Source organism: Colius striatus, chromosome Z (genome assembly GCF_028858725.1).
Source record: "Colius striatus isolate bColStr4 chromosome Z, bColStr4.1.hap1, whole genome shotgun sequence".
NCBI lineage: Eukaryota > Metazoa > Chordata > Aves > Coliiformes > Coliidae > Colius > Colius striatus.
In genome coordinates, this window is record NC_084790.1 from 5,426,460 (window position 1) to 5,446,748 (window position 20,289).

Genomic DNA, 20,289 nt, shown 5'->3' on the forward strand with positions numbered 1-20,289 from the left:
GAGGAGAAAATTCAGAGGTAAGCAAGTATGAATCAGTGTTATTACACTTTCCAAGCTAGACACTTTTTAGAGAACTTTTATTTCAAACCCATGGTCCCTGTGTTTTGGGTGATATGCAAATACCCTCACAAGAAGAATTATACACAGGCACAGGACATGTAGCAGTCAGGGTATTGCTTCCTTGGCTTCCTCTGGAGTGGTTTCCTGAGAGTACAGCTCTGTAAAGAGAGCAGGCAGCCAGTACTGAGGTTCTCCTGCTGCCTGCATATCCAGCCAGGCCATTCCTTCTTTCAGCAAGTGTTCCTATACAAACAGAGCAGAAACTGTGAGTGAAACTTAACTCAGTGGCCAAGAAGCCTTTCACAAGAGAGGCCTGACCCCAGGTTTATTCTAGGCTAAGGGAGGGTGCAGAGCTTGGAATGCAATAATTTTTACTCCACTAGACTGGGAAAAGGACAGTTCAGACATCCAGACATGTCTGCCCAGTGTGCTTGTACAGGACCTGAGCTAACAGGATACAAGTTTAATGGAGATCAGTGAAAGCACAGGAAGATTGTGCCTTCCTCAGTCTGTGTTTGTGTAGTGTGTGCCCAGCTTTAAGCTCACTGTAGGATTGCCTGTGTATGCTGTGGTGATGCAGCTCTGGCACAGGCTGTGCTGTGGAGCACTCACTGTACTCCCACTGGGCACGAGACCTTCATACATACCAGCACTTGCTTTGCGCGTTCGGTCTCCCACTTCAGGCTGGACCTGATCTCACTGACTGTTACATAGCCCTTCTTCTGCAATGACACAAAAAAATGCTCTGTGCTTACAGGCAAGACTGTTGTCCATAGTTCAGAAGAGTGTGGAGAGTTTTGCCTATGGGCCTGGTCTAAACACAGTTCCCTGTCATGGAAGCAATAAGGTTCTATGAAGGTGGCTACATTTTAAAATCTGCTCCGTACCTCTGCCAGCTGCAGGACGACAGTGTGATCCATGTTCAGTTCAGCTGGCACCGACTGGATCAGATACGTTCCACCAACAGGGATTATCCCAAAGCCATTCCCCAAGACCTTCAGCTTCTTGATTGCACGAAGGAGATCATCCCTGAGAAGCAGAGGGAGGTCAATGCAAGGCTTTAAGGTGAAAGTCTCTCTCAAACTGCACACTGTGTTGTGTGAGGCAGATGTGACATGCAGAAGCTACGAGCAGTAGCAGCTCCTGCATTCTGAAACACTGAAGTCATTAATCGTGGATCACATGCAAATGGCTCTGTTGCTGGAAGTTAAATTTTGAGTCCTAGAAACAGCAGCACTCAAAGGTGCTCAGTCACCCCCTTTCCTTCCCCACATGCTCCTTGACCCCCGTTTCCTGTAGTACAGAGGCACTCACTGGCTGACATCCTGAGCAAACTTCCCCCTTCCCTTCAGCACTTGCTGATGAAGTTCTTCCAGTGTTATCAGACCTAGGAGTCAACAAAAGGGGACAGGAAAGCATTACTGCACAGCAACAAAATGACTCCAGCAAGAGCAGTCAAAGGTCCTTTGTGCAGCTGCGCTGCCTCAGCCCTGTCTTCCATTTTACAAGTGGCTGTTCATTGTTGCTGGTATCATCCAGCCCTGGGTGAGATAAGCATTGAGTCACTTCTGTTCCCACAGCTAACACGCAGCAGTCAGCTGTTGCCTTCTCCCACAAATGTATCGGGACTCAAGTTTCAGCTGGCTTTGCTGTAGCCCATTCCTGGTCTCAGATTGCCCTTTGGGATTGAAGAATGTCTACTATCTTTTAATGAGGGACTTAGCAATGGTATTCCAACTCTTTGGCATATTGCTGTGATCCTTTTGAGACAAATCTTGCTGCCAGGCTCAGAGCAGTAACATTAGTTTCGTACTCCTTCAAGATTGTCATTGATCCCTGGTCCTTCCCCATGCTACTGCGATTTATGGCTTTGTTATACAAGCAGGGCAGAGTTGCTCAGTCTCTGCAGGTATCAATAAAACTGGGTGATTACTATTTAACATGTGGTAGAAACAAAACAAGGCCTTTTGGGGACAAGGAAGGCAAAACTCCCATCTCAGTAGACACTATATTGAGCCATGTGACTTGTTTTCCCCAGGTGAACCAGCAACCTGGGGAACCTGTTAGAGGTGTCCCCTAGAAACCAGACACAACTGTGATCCTTACCTCCATTCCTGTGTTTCAGAGCCAGGCAAACTTCAACGATCTGCACACCCAGTTCATAGTAGAAGTCTCCAACTCCCAGCATCTCTGACCAGAATCCTTTACCAGCTGTAAAGAGAGAAAGGGGAAAGTGATTGGATCATTGGGAAAAGTACCTTTCCTTAAGTTACTGGTGCTAAGCAAGCTGCTTGTAACACCCCCTGTCGGGATTCAGACCTGTTAATAAAGAGTCTCTTTTGGTTATTCTACCTGTTTTCCCCCACCCTTTTAAGTAAACAGCACCCAAAGGTACATCACACCAATTCACGAGCCCCAAGAATCCAAATGCCATCAGCTCTCCTCAAGGACAACCTCCACCAGCTGCACTGTGAGCTGTTCACAGTGTGACGGCAGTGAGATGAATCCATAGTCACGAGCCCCACTGCCTGTTCCTCACATGCCAAAGGATCCACTCCGATGGTTGCACACATGTCCTGAAACTGGACCCGGAACTCAGGGTTTTTACGGATCTCTTGCTTGTGTTTGCTGGCAAACTCTTCTAAGTTGGTCTTAAACATGTCCAGCTGCTTAGACATCTGAAAGAGAGTTGCATGGAAGTGTTTCCATCTTAACACTTGATGCAGTTTTTGCACAAACACAGCCCCCACTAAGTCAAGAAACACCCAGGTCCCTGATGTGCTGCCCAGCCAGTGCAGATGGTCCCAGTGGAAACGAGAGAAAATCGTGCCATGAAATCAAAAACATCCATGTTTTACCACAGTAAACCAGAATGAGACCACAACAGAGAGAAGACAAGGCTCAGAATGCAGCTGGGGGCAGGGGGGTGTGGGCAGTCACTCTGTGATGCACATGGGGCAGAAATGGTTCTACAGGACTGCGATGCTGCTGAGGCCCTGGGAAGGGAGAGCCAGGCCTGCTGCAAACACCACAGCCTAACGGGTGCCATCGCTACCAGCACCGCGCATGGACAGTGCTCTGGACAGCAGAGCAGAGGGGGACACAAAGGCAGGTTTGTGCCTGGGCTCACAACTGGGGTTACTGCCACTGCTAGGGATGGAGATTCCCGATCCAGAGGTGGATCTCCCACCTGTGCCAGCTGGTCTTCGGCCAGGACTGTCCCTCGCTCCTTGTACTTTGCCTGCAGGAGGAAAATGGGATGAGCGAGACAGTGCAGAGGAGACCAGAAACCCAAACGATATGAGGGAACTGCTCCTTTAGGATGGACCCACCAACGTCCCGGGCCAGCGTGGAGGCTGCCAGGAAGCTCGGAGCACCCTGTGCATGGAGCAGGGCTGGTGCCTGCTGGGAAGGCAGATGCGAGGGCCTGAGTGGCCACACACGGAGCCTGGCAGCCCCTGCCACAGGGCCGAAGGGTCCGTCTGCCCTGACACGGTACCGGTGGTGCCCGGCAGCTCCCCGCCCAGCACCGGTGGCACCTGCCGATCTCCCCCCGGGGCCACCGGGTCCAAGCACCCCTCACACGGGCCCGGTACCTGCCTCCTCGGGCCTGGCGGGTCCTAGTCCCCCTCACATGGGTCCTCCCCGTCTCCCCCCGGTCGCCCCTCACCTCCGCGAGCTTCTTCTTGGCGATAGCGCCCGCGCCCACCCCCCGCCGGTGCATCCCGGCGCCGCCGCCCGCCGCTCGCCGTCGCACGTCACGGCCCGGGCGTCATCGCCCCGCGACGGGCTGCGCGCCACCGGCCCGCGGTGCGGGAGAGGAGCGGGGTGGTTGGGAGAGGGCCGGTTTGGGTTACTTCGGTGGGACCGTATCCCCTCGCCTCCGGGGCTGGGGGTGGGCGTTCAGCCCCCGCTGGGGCGGGGGGAGCCCCGCGGGAGGCAGGGATGGCCCCGAGACCCTCTGCCGCGGGTGCGGAGGAGCCACGGGGTGGGGGTTCTGACAGCCCTCACAGGGAAAAAGTTCTTTGTAATCTCCCATCTGAACCTCCCCAGGAGCAACTTGAGCCCATTTCCTCGTGTCCCGTTATTCATTATTCGAGAGAGGACACCCATGCCCGCCTCATCACAGTCTCCTGACAGGGAGTTGTAGAGAGTGCTCATGTCTCCTTTCACCCTCCTCTTCTCCAGACCAAACCCCCACCGCAGCTCCCTCAGCCCCTCCCCAGCAGCTTTGTGCTCCAGCCCCTTCCCCAGCTCAGTGCCCGGCTCTGGGCACGCTCTGGCCCCTCAGTGTCCCTCTGGCAGTGAGTGAGGGACCCAGCACTGAGCACAGCCCTGGAGCTGCAGCCTTCCCATTGTCCAGCACAGGGGTACAATCGCTGCCCTGCTCCTGCTGGCCCCACTATTCCTTGGTCTTCTTGGCCACCTGGGCATGCTGCTGGCTCATATTCAGCCAGCTGTCAATTAAAGCCCCCAGGTCCCTTCCCTCTGGGTATCTTTCCAGCCCCTCGGCCCCTAGCCTATAGCATTGCCCAGGGTAGTTGTGGCCCAAGGGCAGGACCCAGCACTTGGCCTTGTTGTACCTCATGCAATGAGCCTCAACCCATCACTCCAGCCTGTCAAGGTCCCTCTGAAGAGCCGTCCTGCCCTCAAGTAGATCAACACACCCACCCAGCTTGGTGTTGTCAGCAAACTGACCGAGGGCGCACTAGATCTTGTCATCCAGATCATCAGATAGTGGTGTTAAAGATGTTACACAGAACAGGCCCCAACACTGAGCCCTGGGGAACAGCACAGGCCAACAACTGGAAGGGCAGGGCCAGCCCTTGGTTCAGGTTTGTTTCCCCCCAGCCCAGACTGAACTTCAGCACCAACGTCATTTGTTAAGTCATGGCCCATCATCAGGTCCTGAAGTCCAAAGAAACCCACCGTTGGATCTTTCTGTCTGCTGTAGGCCCCATTCAGTGCTGCTCACAATCCGAGCCTTGTTTAGAAGGTCGTGTTTTCTTCAGCAGTTTAGTACTATCATATAGCTTAACACTAGATCAGATCGTATCTGAGTCTTATTTCAGCTTCAGAATAAACTATTTATTGCTTGCATTAGCAAAACAGACAATATGCACAGAACAGAGTGAATACAAGATGTCTTCCTCCTCCTCATGTGACTTGACAGGATAAAGAGTGAGCTCCTCAGGAAGGCACTGGAGTTACACAGTCCTAACAAAGCAGAAGGGCAGAGAAAACCATAGATTCCTGGGGTACTGCACTTAACCCATTTTCATTTAGTCCCTATAATAAACTAGGCACAAGTTATTGCGTCTCCACCCCCAGCCTGCTCAGATTGAAACATACCAAAGTCAGTACCTGATAGTAAGTACCTACACATTCTGATAAAAAAATAAATCAGCAACTGGTTGGAGCAGGGAGACGGGAACAAGTGTTTGTCTGCAGGATGAGCTCAGCAGCTACTTGTTTTCTCTAGCCCGCTGGCTGGCCGCTTGGCTCATATTGTCTGACCAAGCTGCATGGAATTGTCTGTAGTACAGAGCGGCCTCTTATTTCCAACCTACATTTATTCATGGCCAGTTCATCCCTTTTTGTTCTCATGGCAACTTTTGCCATTAGCATAAACAGCTCTTTCTCACCCTGTTTTTTTTAATAGATGTTGACTTTGTGTCTCAGCCTTCATTTTACTCAGCTAAGCATAGGGCCCTGGAGCGTCCTCAGGGCCCTCTCCTGCGCTTTTTGCATCCCACATGCTTGTGTTTCCCTCTGAATGCCTTTCATAAGGATGTACAATGCACAGAAAAAAACCCTTTCTCTAGGTCGTCTGGGTTTGGGTCCCCTTCCTTTTCTCATTAAAAAGAGGGAGAAAATGATTTACCAACCTCCCTTCTCTAGGCTGTAATTCGAAAAAAAAAAATTGTCTTCCCCCATCTTCGTTGTATCATCAACGGTCTGAAGTGACTTTTGCAGAATCAAAGTTTGGCCAGAGCTCTAAGCTCTCCCAGTCAAATCCAGCTGAGGTGCACCACGTCAGCACTCAATGCTTGTCTAAAGAGGTCTTGAAGTCATTGATTGAGCACTGCAGCAAGTACTCTGGGGGACAAGGGCTGGGGAAGGATGGGTAGGGATGCTTGGAACAACAGCAACAGGTAGAACAGCCACTCACGTTGGTCTACAGAGATCAGTCGACAGCAGCCATGTCAGAAACTCCTGATTCAAAACATCCTTCAAACCTTCTGAACCTTCCAGAGAAGAAAAGCTGCAAGAAATGGTTAGTGCCATGAAGGCAGTGGAGACGCAACAATTTGGATGCAGTGTATAACAGCCTTTAATCCCCATCCCCTCTAGTTCCCATGGATGTTTTATTTCTCTTCTAATGTATTTGGCTCGGATAAACCCCTAAAAAGCTTTAACCTCTCTTTGACTCAGCGAGCTCCTTGCACACAACAGCGCCTTGATCTTGGCATGTTTGGGCTGCCCATCAGTGAGCATGTCTGACAAGAAGGAACAGTCCTGTGACCCCCCCTGCCTCCCCGTGCACACCCCACCTCCTCTGAGACCCAGCAGGCATCAAAACAAAGGCAGAGCGTGGGTGAAGCAGCATCCACGCTCCAAACTCACAAAGGGAAGCCTTTGTTTCCAAGAAGGACTTTCTTCCCCTGCACATCACATTTTTTATTTGCAATTAAGAAGATTAAGGGAGACACCAGAAAGCATTTAAAAACAAAAAATGAAGCTAATCAAACTGATTAGTCTCCAGTATCAAAGGGTTCCCCCCAGCCCCCACCCCCCGCAGGTTAGACAAACATGTGTCAGGAAGAGTTTGGGGCACGTTGATCCTGCTTTGGAGCAGAGGTCAGAGTAAATGACCTCTTGAGATCCCTCAAAGCCCTCGTTTCTTTGATTCTGTATTTTCCATATGACTAGCAATTCTCGGTGTCTGCTTTTCTGAGCGCTTGGCCTGAGACACCTCTGTGAACCATAACTGTGCTCATTTCCCCCACCCTAAGCCATCCCCTACACCCTGCTTTCTAAAGCAGTTTTCGTGCAAAGGCTGTGAAAGACAATGAATGCCCCCAGATTCTTGTTCTGGGTTTCTGTCCCATGACTCCCTGTAGTCAGAAATTCCACCTCCCCCCCTTTTTTTTTTGCCAGAAGACATTGGGACTGTGCCTGGAGGACTTGGGCTCTGTGCAGTAAGTGCTTTTTTTTTCCCCTTCTTGCCACCATTTTAGGACTAAGCAGCATCAACCTGTTAGGTTTCGTGAAATCCCCTTCATGTTAAAGAAAGGAAATGTATCCCTCATTCATTTGCTCGTGGCGGCTTTGGTTTGGTTTTTTAAATATAGAAAGCACCCGAGAACAGATTTTCCTTTGGACTCACGTGTCTAATTTGCTTTTTGAACATTTGTGACACAAGCTAAGGCTGGGGGAGGTGAAGCAGGCTATTGACAGGCTGTGGATATGCTGACACAGCACAAAGCTGTGCAGTGCTGAGATGCACAAGTGTGCTCTCAGCCAGATGGCTCTGGGAACGAAGGCATGAGCCACAGCAACACAACGCTCCATATGGACTCGGTTACCTTGCCCAGAGGTACCTGCTCCAGGCAAGTGCTTATCGCACTCAGTACCCTGATTGTGAGGATTTTAAAGATGATTACACCTTAACCCCCACCCTCCAATAAATCTGTGCCCTGTACCAGGGACACTCAGATCACAGACAAACTGGGAAATGCCTCCTGGGGCACGCAGGCATCTTCCTTGTGTGTTTTCACCTTGAGATGAGGGTTTTCGTCATAAGAACCAGAGAATCATTGTGCTTGGAAAAGACCTTTAAGATCGTCAAGGCCTGTGTAGGCAGGGGGAAAGAAGCATTTGGTTCCTTGTTTTTAAAAAATGAACTGGTCAACGTGCTAAGAGTGGATTCTTTCTTTTTCTCCCCTCTCCTGTGGCTTGATTTGATCAAATCAAAATGTTTTGCAGAAATGTATCAATTTCATCTAATTAAAAAATGAGCTGCAGAGTTTTCTTTTGGGAGGACTTTGTTTTGATTAGGTCAAAGCACTTCACTTTGACTTCTCTTCCATGATTCTGGGATGTTGGAGGAGCAGCTGTGCTTCAGCCCTGGCAAAGGTCCGTGCTTTGACCTTATCAAAGCACTGGCTTATGATGAGGCTGCGCTGACATTTGTATAGCAAAAAGAAAGAGCCTAATCATCTATACTGTCAAAATCTGTGTTTTGTGAGAAATGTCAAAGAGAGGGTTTTTTTTGGGGTCAGTCTTGCCTTTTTTTTTTTTTTTTGGTCTTTGTCCTTTTCCTCACCCATGAGACAGAATTGAAAAACGTGAAGTTTCCTTTTGAAATAAAAATCCCCTGGTTTTCCTGTGTGAAGCCATTACCATCCATACCTGCCCCAAAACATTCCTTCAAACATTAAGCACTCGGGGACCTTGTGTCTCGCTGCCACCAGACCTGCTCTTTCTGTTTTCCCGTCTCACCTCTGGTTTTTCTTGGCTTTCAGAAGCCAGGCGAAGAAGTCTTTGGCTTCCTGGGTGCCCAGGTCCAGTTTCTGCCCAGTCGCAGTTGGTACTTGGGGCTCAGCTTCTCTCTTGAACGGCTCGATGATGTTGCTGGAAAGGCGAAGTGGGGAAGATCTCAGCCCGAGGTGCCACAAGAGGGGGCCAAAATGCTGCTTTTTCCACCAAACCCAGCTCCCTACCACTCCATCTGCCCGCAGCCAGGGAAGGCGGTGGCTTGGACAGGGAGAGGGATAGTTGTGCCTTGTGCCGACAGACCAGAAACATTTCTGGGACTTAAGAAAATAAAAGAAAACAAGAAAACCAGCTCCCTAGAGAACCACTGCTGCAGGCCAAGAAAAATACCCTCGGCTCTGCATTCTGCTGTAGCCATCGGCTGGCTGACGACAGCTGCGAGTTTGGATCGTAGGAGCCCTGGAAGTCCACACACACTTCACTTACTCGCTTTTCTTCTCCCGTCTGGCCAGCAACCATTCCACAAAGTTCTTCTTCAGCATGTTATCCATCGCACGGCTGTAGTCACTTGCCAGGGTGGCCTCAGAGTAGCGTCTTTGCACTGGTCTGGTACTAGGAATCCTTACGCTTACACTGGGGTGAGAGCAGAGAGAATGAGTGCAGCAGCAGTGGGGGGGAGCAGACGCTGCCACAGAGCTTTGCTTGGCTTGTGCATGATGCCTACAGTCAGCAAGGTTGTGTGATCGCTTGCAATCTCTCCTGGTACAGGTGACCCTTCTGCACTAGGGAAGGGCTGGCACGTGCCCTGTGCCTTGTCTGTTCTGCTGCCTGATAAGGCAACCGCAGCTCAGGTTTGACAGCTTGAATGTTTGCTGATGGTCTGGAGTCAGGGTGGTTTTCCCTACCATAGCCTGACTCACGTGGACTTTGTCTCTCAGCTAAAGCACTGGGTGTGCTCGGGCTCCCTTCTCCAGCGAGCTGCACACCTCAGGCCAAGGAAGCTTTTCCCTGCGTCCTTGAAAGGCTCAGGGGTACACAACAGGAGAGAAGGGCTGACCTTGAGACGAGAGCTGGTCTGACAATACAGATATGCTGGCTATCTGATTTAACAAAGGATTTCAAGGCTGATCCTTTTTTTTAGTACTACTCTATGGGATTGCATCAACTCCTACTGCTCTAATAAGGATTCTCTTGAATCTTCTGGAGTGGTAGCTGGAAATTTTGTAGCAGGAGACAGGGAAAGAAGGGGAAATCTTTGTTACATACCTGCTTTATGTAACTGGTCATACTTTCAGAAGCTCCCAAATACTGATGCCCCCAGCCTCATTCATGTGAAATGATTACATCTCGTTTCTAGTTCCCAGCCAACCACCTTCTCTTCCTGGTTGACTTCCAGCTTGTTCCTTCTAACCTAGAGCCATAAAGTTTGTAGAGAAAACTTGGGAGTTCCTGGCTTTGGCTCAAAGGCTCAGGGCTTTAGTTTGATATCTCTCTTATCATTTGCTCATCTCTGTACACTTGACTGTCTATTATCTGAGATCTACCTCGGGACTCATGTTCTCACCTACTTAACTGAATGGAAAAAGTCCATTTCCCTCCAGCGAGGAGCTGGAAAGGGCTCAAAATACACTGTGAGCTTTCAAAAACACTTACCCCGAGACGTTTTCTTCCATCAAAACAAAGCCCAGAGATGCGAGGAGCAGAGACAGAACTTTGAAAGACATCATTTTCCTGTCTGGCTTCTTTTTTCAAAAGCAGGGGGCAATCCAGATGTCTGTCCCCTGTAACACATAGGACCCAAGTGACAGGACAGTGAACCAAGAGGGATGTGCGGTCGTGGGTCGCGTGCCTGTGCTTGTAAAAGTGTTTCTTCAGTCCTTATGCTTCTAGCAGTCTTCTCTATCCTACAAAGCCTTCTTCTGCCCTTCCCAGTTAAATTACTCTTTCAATGCCAATGCTCTTTCCCACCCTGGTGCCTTTTAATGTTGGTTCCCTCCGCTTTTATCATAACCATCAAATTCATTGTGGGTTGCACATTCCTGGAGGCAAGGGCTTTGTCTGCCTCCATGTTTACAAGCTGACCCTCTGGGTACCTCATTGTGCTTTAAGGGTTGATTCAGTCTTGAGTATGTGAATGGGAATGTCCGTTGGATCTGGTGATTCGGTAGCAATGGCATCCTGCTTATCCCACACTGCAGTTCTGCAGGATTTAGGAGCCTGATCTAATTTCTGGGAGATTTTCTGTTGGGATGGATAAAGCCTTATGTAGGGGCTAGAGCCAGAGTCAGTGAATATCAGTTATGAAAAATATCCCATGGACGGTGACAGGATCGGATTCCAAGATTTATTACTTTCAAGCTGTTCTACTTTCAAGCTGTTCCCAGTCCTCACGTCCACAGTGCAGCTCAATAGCCCTTGGACATTCGAGCTCTTTTAATTACTATTCCAGCTCTGCAAACTCCATACAAAAATGGTTTTGATCGTGGCTCACAGACATACTTTGTTGTCCCTCACCTCACTCTTTGTTATAGCTGTATCTGGAAACTACATTGTGATGAAGATCTGCTGCTAACAGGAGTAATACAGTATCAGAAAGGAAAGGTCTAGACAACAAGTATCCCACTCTTCAAAGCTTTATTCCTACATTGATAGAACTTTACTCTTCTAAGTAGTTATTTGTACTCTTAAAACAGCACAATTACTTTCTGGAGAGAGACAGAATTTGCAAGTCTGGATATTGTTTGAAACTGTGGTTTTCTGGTTCCAGAAAATTGTGACAGACTTACAAATGTTTTCAGCCTTTCCTATTAAGTGAGGAAAATACAAAGTGCACTGTTATCTCAGATACCTCAGGGTCTGGGGCATGCTCATAAACCCACGTTGTAATATTCTGAACACTGTCAAAGTCCCTGAAATACTCAGGGCTAAAAGCAATAAGAGACAAATAGTGCATGTTAACAGCAAAAATAAATTCAATTATACAAAATGCTGAGGAATGTTTTAAATGAGAACGGGGGGGAAAATCCTGATTAAGTAACTGCAGTTTTCCCCTCTTACTTGCTTTTAATTTCATATATTGGTGATACAGCCATGGGTACAATGACAGATCTGAAAAGAGCAAAGTTGTGCAAGAGTATCGTTCTGCTTAATTATTTATGACATTAGGAGAGGAGATGCTTTGTAGCCTTAATTTTAAGAAAGAGCAGTAGTCCTCCTCTGCAGAATTTACCCAAGCAGGGAAGAAACATAGTATAATACCCCTTTGACTGTGTGACACTGAATTAGAGTTCTGCTCACTCTGGCTGACACAGAGTTTGCTGCAATGCCTACACTGTTTTGATCTTCTGATTTGACTTCTTCACAGAAGGAGGAGCAATTAAGGGTATCTTTGCAACATGAAAGTCTTTCAGTCCCCTGTGCAATGCTGTCTGTTTTGGAAGGTGCACCCCTTGTTTTATCCATAACTAGGAGGTCCCAAAAAGCAACTAAGAACATATTTCTCCCCATTTCCCTGTGTAGGTGAGGAACCCAGCCTGATGCTTGCTGTGCACTGAGTCATTCTTCTCTGAAACAAGTTTCTCTCTGTACAACACAACACATACAGCACCAAAGCTACTGAGAAAAAGGGTCAGGTTTGTACCACTTCGAGGAAAACTCAGCCAAAGGTGTGAGCTGGTCCTGTTCTGCTATAGCTGATACCTGACAATCTCAAACACTATTACACCCACTGTCACCTTAAGGGAGAAAAGCAGAAAGGAGTAAAAAAGAAGTTAAAAAGGGAGACTGACAAAGAACTTCTTACCTTTATCCTTCTCTGAAGCTGCCTTAAGGATTTCAGCTGGCTCTGGTGCTGAGGAGACTCTTCAGGGCTTTTATCTACCTTAGCTGTGAAGGACCAAGCCCACTTCCATGATGTAAACAGGAAATCAAGCACCTAATTAAAGCAATTCAAACCCACTTATAGCTGCTTCATTAGGTCTATTGACCCACAGAGCAGGAAAATAATCTTTTAAGATATGTTTACATTAATGGCAATTAAACATTACCATATCACAAAATGAAGAATGAATATGGATTGTGGGCATAATACATATGGTGTTGGTCTAAGCCTTGATTCCATGCAGCATTTCCTTCCAGGTGTAAAAAAGTATTTAATTTCCACCTCTTCTTCTGCTGAGTATGAGTGCTATCTCAGGGAGACACAATCTGCACCTTCTCTTTCTTGAATGAGGAATAATTTTGCTAAAAACAATAGCTCCCATAACTATTTTGTCATCATCAAGCCTGGGCATCCCAACTGCAGTCTCCAACCTGATGTGCAAACCCCAAATATCAAAAACACCATCTGTCCCTTCCCCCTGCCCACCCGCTCCCCCAAAGAGGAGAGGGATAGAGAGGGGTAGGCAGGGAATCAGTAGGAAATGGTGAGGCAGCATTGGCTAACGAGGTGGAAGGTGGTGGCATAGCAGCTGCCTATGTGGGGTGAGGAGTAGCAGCTGGATCTGAACTCCCATTTGGGCTTTTTCTGTCTTGGGTGAGTGATGGAGTGTTTCCCTGTAGCTCTGCAGCTGCTGGGGACGTGGGTCAGTGAGGCCACCACCTCACTCTGCCCTTGCACAGCTGGATCGAGGAGAGCAGATGTTCTGCAGATGTTAATTGTGCTGTCAGAGTACAAGGGGTAAATCCCCTTCCCATCAGCTCTGCTGTGACTGTACGCCTAGTAAGGTGTTCTCCCTAGTACCTGACCTGCCAAGTCTCTCTGGGACCACTGGACCTATTGCCTTTTCTCATGTAAATCCAGTTTAGGTACTGCTACCCCATGTGTACCTGCTACTCTGGGATCCCTGTCCCACCCTGCTCCAATCTGTTGGGGGAGCAGAGCAGGATTCTGGCTGTGCCAGCCTGACCTGAGCTGAGCTCTGCTCACATCCTTCCCGAGGTGAAGTAGTGTCTGTGGCTGACTGTGTCGCCTTGTAGAGTGTGGTCCTCCCTGCAGCTTGGTTCTCCCCCAGTAGCCTCAGTTTTTGTTTTGCAGGTGGCTATCCAAGTTACAACCTTCCTTCCAGGTCTGGTAGCCTCTTTTATTTTCCACTGGAGTTCAACTGAGCTGCTGGGAGCAGCAGCCCCACACACCTGGCTGGAGGAGGGATGTGTGTACACGTGTTTATCCTCCCAGGTTTGTGCTGGCTCAGCTATCTCAGGGATTTATGTGGGAAAGAAGTTGGATTTCTGGTTGTTGAGGCTGAGTGAGGAGCAATCATTAATGGAATTGCAATAACAGTGGCAAAAGGGAAGTGTTAGTGGTTTCGGCGTGGGAGAGGGTTTCACTGTGCTGGCACAGTGCCCCAATGTTGTCTTGTCCCAAACACGTGCAGAAATCCAGTGTGATGAGGAATGTGGCACCAAAGAAAGGCTATATCTCCTGTAGTTCCTTTCTCTAAACTGTTTTTCTACTCTTTTGAGAAACACTGCTGAGACAGAGTATCAGGTACAGGCTGGTTCCTGCTGCCACTTGTATTCCTGCCCCAGGAGAGTGCAGAATGAGCCATGTCCCACTCACCCTGGCACTGGCAGAGGTGAGCTCTCCCTGCTCTGTACTTACACAACACTCAGCACAACCAGCAAAAACTGTTATATCACATTAAGATAAAAGCTCAGAAGGACATTGTTAGCGGAGCTTAAGAGTTCAGTGCTATTAGGGAGTAATTACTACTTTCACAGGAACGACTTAACATGTGGCTTGGTCCCTTAGCTAGCAGCACACCTGCCTGCCAGGGTCTCTGGCAGCTTTTTACCCATGCAGGGGCATCGTGCTTGCTGTAATAAATGATGTGCTATAATAGTTACAAATAACCAATTTACCCCTCGTAGCACAGTTGCTAATCAATAAAACGGAATAGTTTATCCTGGTGTCTTTATGATATGTAATCTGGGTACTTCAGTGCCAGCCAACTCGGATATCTCGTTTCTCCAAAGTGCAACTGATTTGTTTTCCTCTCATTAAGTGCCTCTGTAGGATACAAAGTTAATAGAGTGAAATAAATATCCAGCAACATTAAATGTTGACCCAGGGTTCACGGTTACGGTTATTTCAGGGCACTTGCTCGTGATGCAGTTTGAACAACAGCATCACCCTAAAATTTTTCACAAATGATGATTCCTCCCCTCACCCAGGTACGCAGAAGTTCTTTCCAAAACCAGGTAGGCACTGTCTCTGCCTTTTGTTCCATCTGTGTGATCCCCACTGATCAGTGCTGGCACTACCAAACCTCTGTGTGCCAGTTCAGTCCTGGGAAGCGCAGAGGCGACGGGCAAAGTGCTGATCTGGAGAAGGGCCACATGCCCACGTCTGTCTGCCTTTCCCAGCATAACAGGGGGCTCATGAAGAATGCAAACTTTGCTTTTGTCTAACCTCAGCCCACCTCAGCCACAACAGCACCATCCCTTGTAGCATTGTCTGTGGTCTGCTGCCTTTGCTGGTAAGTCATTTCCCAGGCTTCAGCTGGGTCACAGCTTGGGACAGAGGACTCTTGCGTTTAGCTTTCTCTCAGCTGTGGCACTTGTCTGCCTGCAAATTCTATGAGAGAGCTGGGGCTGCTCCGTTTCACCTACACAGTGCTCAGTGGTGAGCTCTGCTCTTCTCCACAGCAGATCTGCCTCGAATGGCTGATGTTTCAGGAATTTGGGAAGATCACAGCTGTGTTACTGAAACAGTCCTTCTGCTCCACTTTGAGACACCGAAGCATCTCAAGGGCTACTTTGATTACAAAGCATTTCAAGTATTAGATGTCCCTGTAATAATGGAAAATAGGGCTTGAGGTGACTGGTAAGAGGTCATCCATTCCCTTGCCTGCTCCCAGATGCCCTCAACTCTGCTAAAATCACTCTGAAAGGACAAGTCTGATCTGATCACAAAAGTTTTAAGAGATGGAAATGCTGCAAAGTTCCCAAGAAGCTTCTTACTGTTTAGCTCTAATGTCTTGCCTTCAATGGCACCATTTGCACCTCTCTCCTATTCCTAGTGGATGTGGTGAGTAAGGTCTGTCCCTTTCACTCTGGAGTAGGGCTTTTTGGTTGCTGCTTTGTATGACACTGCTCAGGGCATCTCTATTCTGCCAGGTGTTGCATGTCCAAGGTGAAAATTTCTGCTCCATTTTGTATGCAAGCATTAGACTGACATGATATTCTTAATTGCATTATCAGTCTGTGTTAGCACTTGCTCCGCTCCTCAAATCACAAGCAGGGAGGAAGGAGAGATTTTTAAGTTTTTCTTCCCCATCTTCTCCCTGAAATCACAGGCACTGGGAGTATCATACTCTGGCCCTGCTTCAGGACCGATTCTGTTCCTAACTCAGCTTCGCTGCTGCCGAAGGCATAGAGGCTCAAAGCGTTTCTTGGGGGCCCATTCCTCTCCCTAAAATACTACCAACATCTTGCAGAAGAAGTATCATAGAATCATAGAATGGTAAGGTTGGAAGGGACCTTTAGAGATCATCTAGTCCAACCCCTTGCAGAAGCAGGTCAACCTGGGTAACCCTTAAGTGCTTTATTCTCACTCATCCTGTACATCTTTGCAGGGTACAAGTCCTAAATATGAACTTCATTCCATTAAGCCCTGAATATGAACTTCTTTCCCCAAAGCCCCAGTACCACGGTCATGCCTAGCTTTGCCCTCTGTTCCTAGGGTCCCATTGTCCGCTCACAGCCTCAGCTACCTGACGGCATCTTCTGTGTCTTGTGCAGCAACGGTTGGTGCTGTTGGAAGGGGAATCCACACTAGATCCTGAGTGCCAGGACTCTGCCAGGGTGCTGAGACTTAGGAAAATGGGGAGAAATCAGTTTTGGCTTCAGCTGAAGGCAGCGAGATTCTGCCTGGCTCCTCATCCTGTCCCTTGTGCTTAACCCTGCCCAGTGCTTGCATTGAGCCGCACCAGAGATGTAAGTGATGAGCTGGGTGGATCTTTGGAGTGCTGAACACCCTGTCCTCTCTTCTGGGTTCGGACCTACTTCCTCCTCCAGTGCTTACAGGAATGGAACAGGGATTTTTTTTCACAGTGGCAAAATACCAGATATGTTTTTAAATGCACTGCTCCCTTGAACTGCAGACAAACCCTAGGGCCTTTTAAGGCTCCAGCGGTTGTTCTTGATGAATGGAGCTCACTGGGGTGCTGTCTCAGAGCCTTCCTGATGACCAGTTCTTTGTCGGGAGGGGTGGGGGGGAACCCCACAACAACTAAAAATGGGAACCACAAAACATGAGAAATATGGACTTCTCCTCTCTGCATGCTCTGCTTGTCTCTTTTTCTCAAATGCTTGTCATACCCCCCAGGGTCAGGGACTTACAGGGCAGTAACTGCTGCAACAAAAAGCCCATGACAGCACCTGTAATGTCCATGTGGGGAAGATTTATTTGGACCACCAAGCTGCATATAAAACAATCTCCCAACTGCAACTTTCACCTCTGTGTAGGGAGCACTGTCACTGCTTCTCAAGGCTGGGGAGGTGATACAAAGTAACTCTAGCGTTAAAACTACCTGCGCTTCACCCCTTTAGCCCTTTAACCTCACGACAACTATCTTAATGTGAAAACCATCTTTGATCCCCCTCACCCTTCGAGCAAAGACAGAGCCAGAACTAACCAGCTGGGGAGATTATTGCGGTGGAGCTGCAGGAACAGGAGAGGAAATAATCAGTCCCACTAAATCCCAAGTATGTACCAGCAGGAATAGAAACTAGACAAGCCCGGTCCACGGCAAGGCGCCTGCCCAAGTGGCTGGGTCAGTATCGTGGGATTATTTCCATCTCATGCCCCTTGCTGCTCTCCTAACATCACCTTTCCAGCAGCCCAGCGGTGCGGGTGCCCCAGCACAGGCGGTGGGGTATGGGTCAAGGTTTTGATTGTGAAATGACCTATATGTTTTAAAAGCGACCCACAACAGAAAGGGTTGCAGTTTACCTTCCCACCTCCCGGGAGACATTTTGGGTATAAAGAATTAGGCAAAAAGGCGCTGGTGTTAGTGGCTGAGCCTTTTCATTGCCTCCTGCTATATAGGGAGTTTAAAAACTGGAGGGATGAAAAGCAGGGAGTGCTGGAGAGCCTGCTGTTCTTTGAGGGGTTTAAACGTTGACTCGAAATGATAGGGCCCCCAAAATTGTACTTGGAGAGCATAAATCTGATATAAACACTTTTATTTCAGACCTGAGTAAATCTGATACAAATACCTACAGTCACTGAACTGAAAAGGTTTTAATCTGTGCTTTATAAGTGCTGCAAATGTTTGGAGGGGGGTTCAAAAGAGCAGCTCCTACTCGAAATAAGGTCAGGGGGAGTTCAGCAATGGCAGGGTTCATCCCCCACAATGCTTGCTCAACTATATTAGTTTAGTTTATCTTCGTACCAAGACCAAAACTTTCCTCTACTGCTCCAACTATCTGCAGGAGAAAGGACTGCTCCAGCTATCTGTCCAGCTCCTGATCTTGATTTTTGTGGAGGAAAACTCAAATCAATAGGTTAGAAAGGGCTGTTACAAAGATGTTGGTGGCATATTCTTCTGGGGGAAAATTGAACATTTAAGGGTCTATCTGAACAACAATATTTCAGGGCTTGTTCTGATGAGTATTTTCCTTCCCCAGCCTTAATAGTTTAGCACTTACCCGATGAAAAGGACAGAAAAACCCAAACGGAACCATTTCCATTGTTTGTTGGGGGGGGGGGGGGTGAATTTATGCAAAACAGCTTTGTTTGGTGGAAATGTGAACAGTTTTCTGTGTGCTTACAAGCCCCACAGGTTGTTCAGGTTGTTGCTACAGAAGATCTGGGAAGCATAATCAGTCCAAGCCCTGAGTGGGGCTGAGCACCCTGTGCTGGTGGGAGCCCAGGGGCTGCACAGCACCAGATGTAGAGGAGAAGCAAATACTTGTTTGGTTGTGTTTTTCTGTTGGGGTTGTTTTAAAGAGGTTCCAGCTCTTTAGTACCAGAACGAAAGGATTTTTTTTCAAGATGGGAGTTGATTTTGAAGCAGTTTATTGCAGTATTTTCTTAGTTTTTAACTGAAGTACTAACATGTTTAGGGGCTAGGTAGATTTTTTTAGCAAGTTGCAGGTTTAACCGTTTCCATCTTCAGGCACTGTTGCTTCTGATCCTCCCACTCAGGGAGCAGAGGGGCACTGTCCATAGCTCAGCCCCTTCCTGGGGATTGGGGATGCTCCCCTGCTCCTGAGCTCAAACAAAATCTCATGTAAATGCCAAGATGGTGTTTCTAACGCACAGAGAACCAGGGGCTTACTAATCATTTACTTCAAACCTTAATTTTGTTTTAAAGTAAATTATTAGTTTGACAACAAGTTTGATCCTTAACAAACTTATCAACAAAAGCTTTAATCAACTGGATCTTCTAAGATATGAGCTGCTTTTTCCAGTCATGAATATTTTCCACGTAATAAAAACAGAACAAAAGGTGGTTTAAACTGTGAATCCACTTAACTAAAAGGAAATATTTACCCTCACTCTTCTTACTCTGTTGAATTCTCACCTATGTCTTCAGGACAGGCTTGCTCCATATTCATATAATTTCTACTGGTTGAGATTTGATCAAAACAGATTCTATAATTTTTTTTTCCTTTGTGACCTGTATTTTACTGAAAACTTTCATTCCATATTTATTAAAGAGTAATTTATGCATATTTACAAACTTTCAAAAAATGAAGATTTCTTCAAAGTTTCTGGGGTTTCTCAATGTATCTTTAACATTGTTCAAATTAAATACTGGTGATATCACCAGAAATTAAAGAAAAATCCACACCAGAAAAACAAATTTAACAAAGATTCAAATGATAACTGGCAGAAAAGTATCAGAATAGATAATATTCTAATATATAATAATCTGGTCTTGTTTACTACCAATCTGTCATTAACAAATATTTCTGTGTCAGATATTTTCTACATCAGATCAACAACACTTCAGCAGGCTGCAGTAACTACACCCTTTTGTATCAAACTCCCATTTCAGTGAAATCTCAGCTGCATTATTCGCCATCCAGCTTCAACCTTCCCCCTTAAAAAAATTCCCCAAACTCCTAAGTGGCAACAATAACTATTTGAACTCATAGATAAATTGTAAAAACTTGTTGAAACCATTTTTACCTGATTCAAAGATTTAAATCTTAAAAAAACAAAACAAAACAACTTTTGCCCAAATCAGCTTTTATGTATTAAATCAGAAACAGCTTTGTGTTGATGGGAGACTGGGGCAGTAAAATTTGAAAATGTTTGTGAACTCACATAAAAAACCCCAAACAAACTCCTCAGAGTTGTTTTTAAAACTACAACCCAATTTAAGAGAATCCTCGTGGAGGAAAGAGGCCAGAGAAGGTTTTACAAGTGCTAGTGCCTGGGTGCAAACTGTTGCTCAGCCCTTCCCTGGCTCTAGAAATCCCACTGGATTTCTGCTGCAGTTGCTGGTAACATTGAAATCAACGCGGATGGGGGATGGGGGGCGGGACGACACGCGGGGGGGAAGATCTGCTTCCCTTTGGGGGCACATTGCAGAGCTGCTTTTGCCGTGGTTCAGCCTGGGCAGGGGCAGGTTGGGTTTGGGGGGCAGCCTCTTCACAGGAGTGAGTGCAGCTCTGTGACCACCCCCCCCCAGCAGATCAATGATTTAGTCTCTGCTGTTTGCATTCTCTAAATACCTTGCATCTGGAATGCTCCAGCCGGGAAGGAGGTTGACT

At 47.5% G+C, this 20,289-nt stretch overlaps 2 protein-coding genes across 3 annotated transcripts; both read right to left on the minus strand.

Annotated features, from left to right (window-relative positions):
- Nucleotides 1-64: 64 nt before the first annotated feature.
- On the minus strand, nt 65-3,807 carry SNF8 (SNF8 subunit of ESCRT-II). 2 transcript variants are annotated; one of them, XM_062018971.1, is made up of 8 exons: nt 3,731-3,807; nt 3,251-3,301; nt 2,600-2,738; nt 2,167-2,271; nt 1,375-1,447; nt 948-1,089; nt 708-782; nt 65-303 (listed from the first exon to the last, which is right to left on the minus strand). In XM_062018971.1, exons 1-8 carry the CDS (start codon nt 3,782-3,784, stop codon nt 166-168), a joined length of 777 nt encoding a protein of 258 aa, XP_061874955.1. In that variant the 5' UTR covers nt 3,785-3,807; the 3' UTR covers nt 65-165. The 2 variants fall into 2 exon arrangements, with proteins under 2 accessions (XP_061874955.1, XP_061874956.1); XM_062018972.1 differs by lacking the exon at nt 708-782.
- A 2,421-nt stretch (nt 3,808-6,228) lies between these two features.
- On the minus strand, nt 6,229-10,286 carry GIP (gastric inhibitory polypeptide). The gene is made up of 4 exons (XM_010206600.2): nt 10,213-10,286; nt 9,046-9,192; nt 8,566-8,697; nt 6,229-6,325 (listed from the first exon to the last, which is right to left on the minus strand). The coding sequence occupies exons 1-4, from the start codon at nt 10,284-10,286 to the stop codon at nt 6,229-6,231; spliced, it is 450 nt and encodes a 149-aa protein (XP_010204902.2).
- Nucleotides 10,287-20,289: the final 10,003 nt, after the last annotated feature.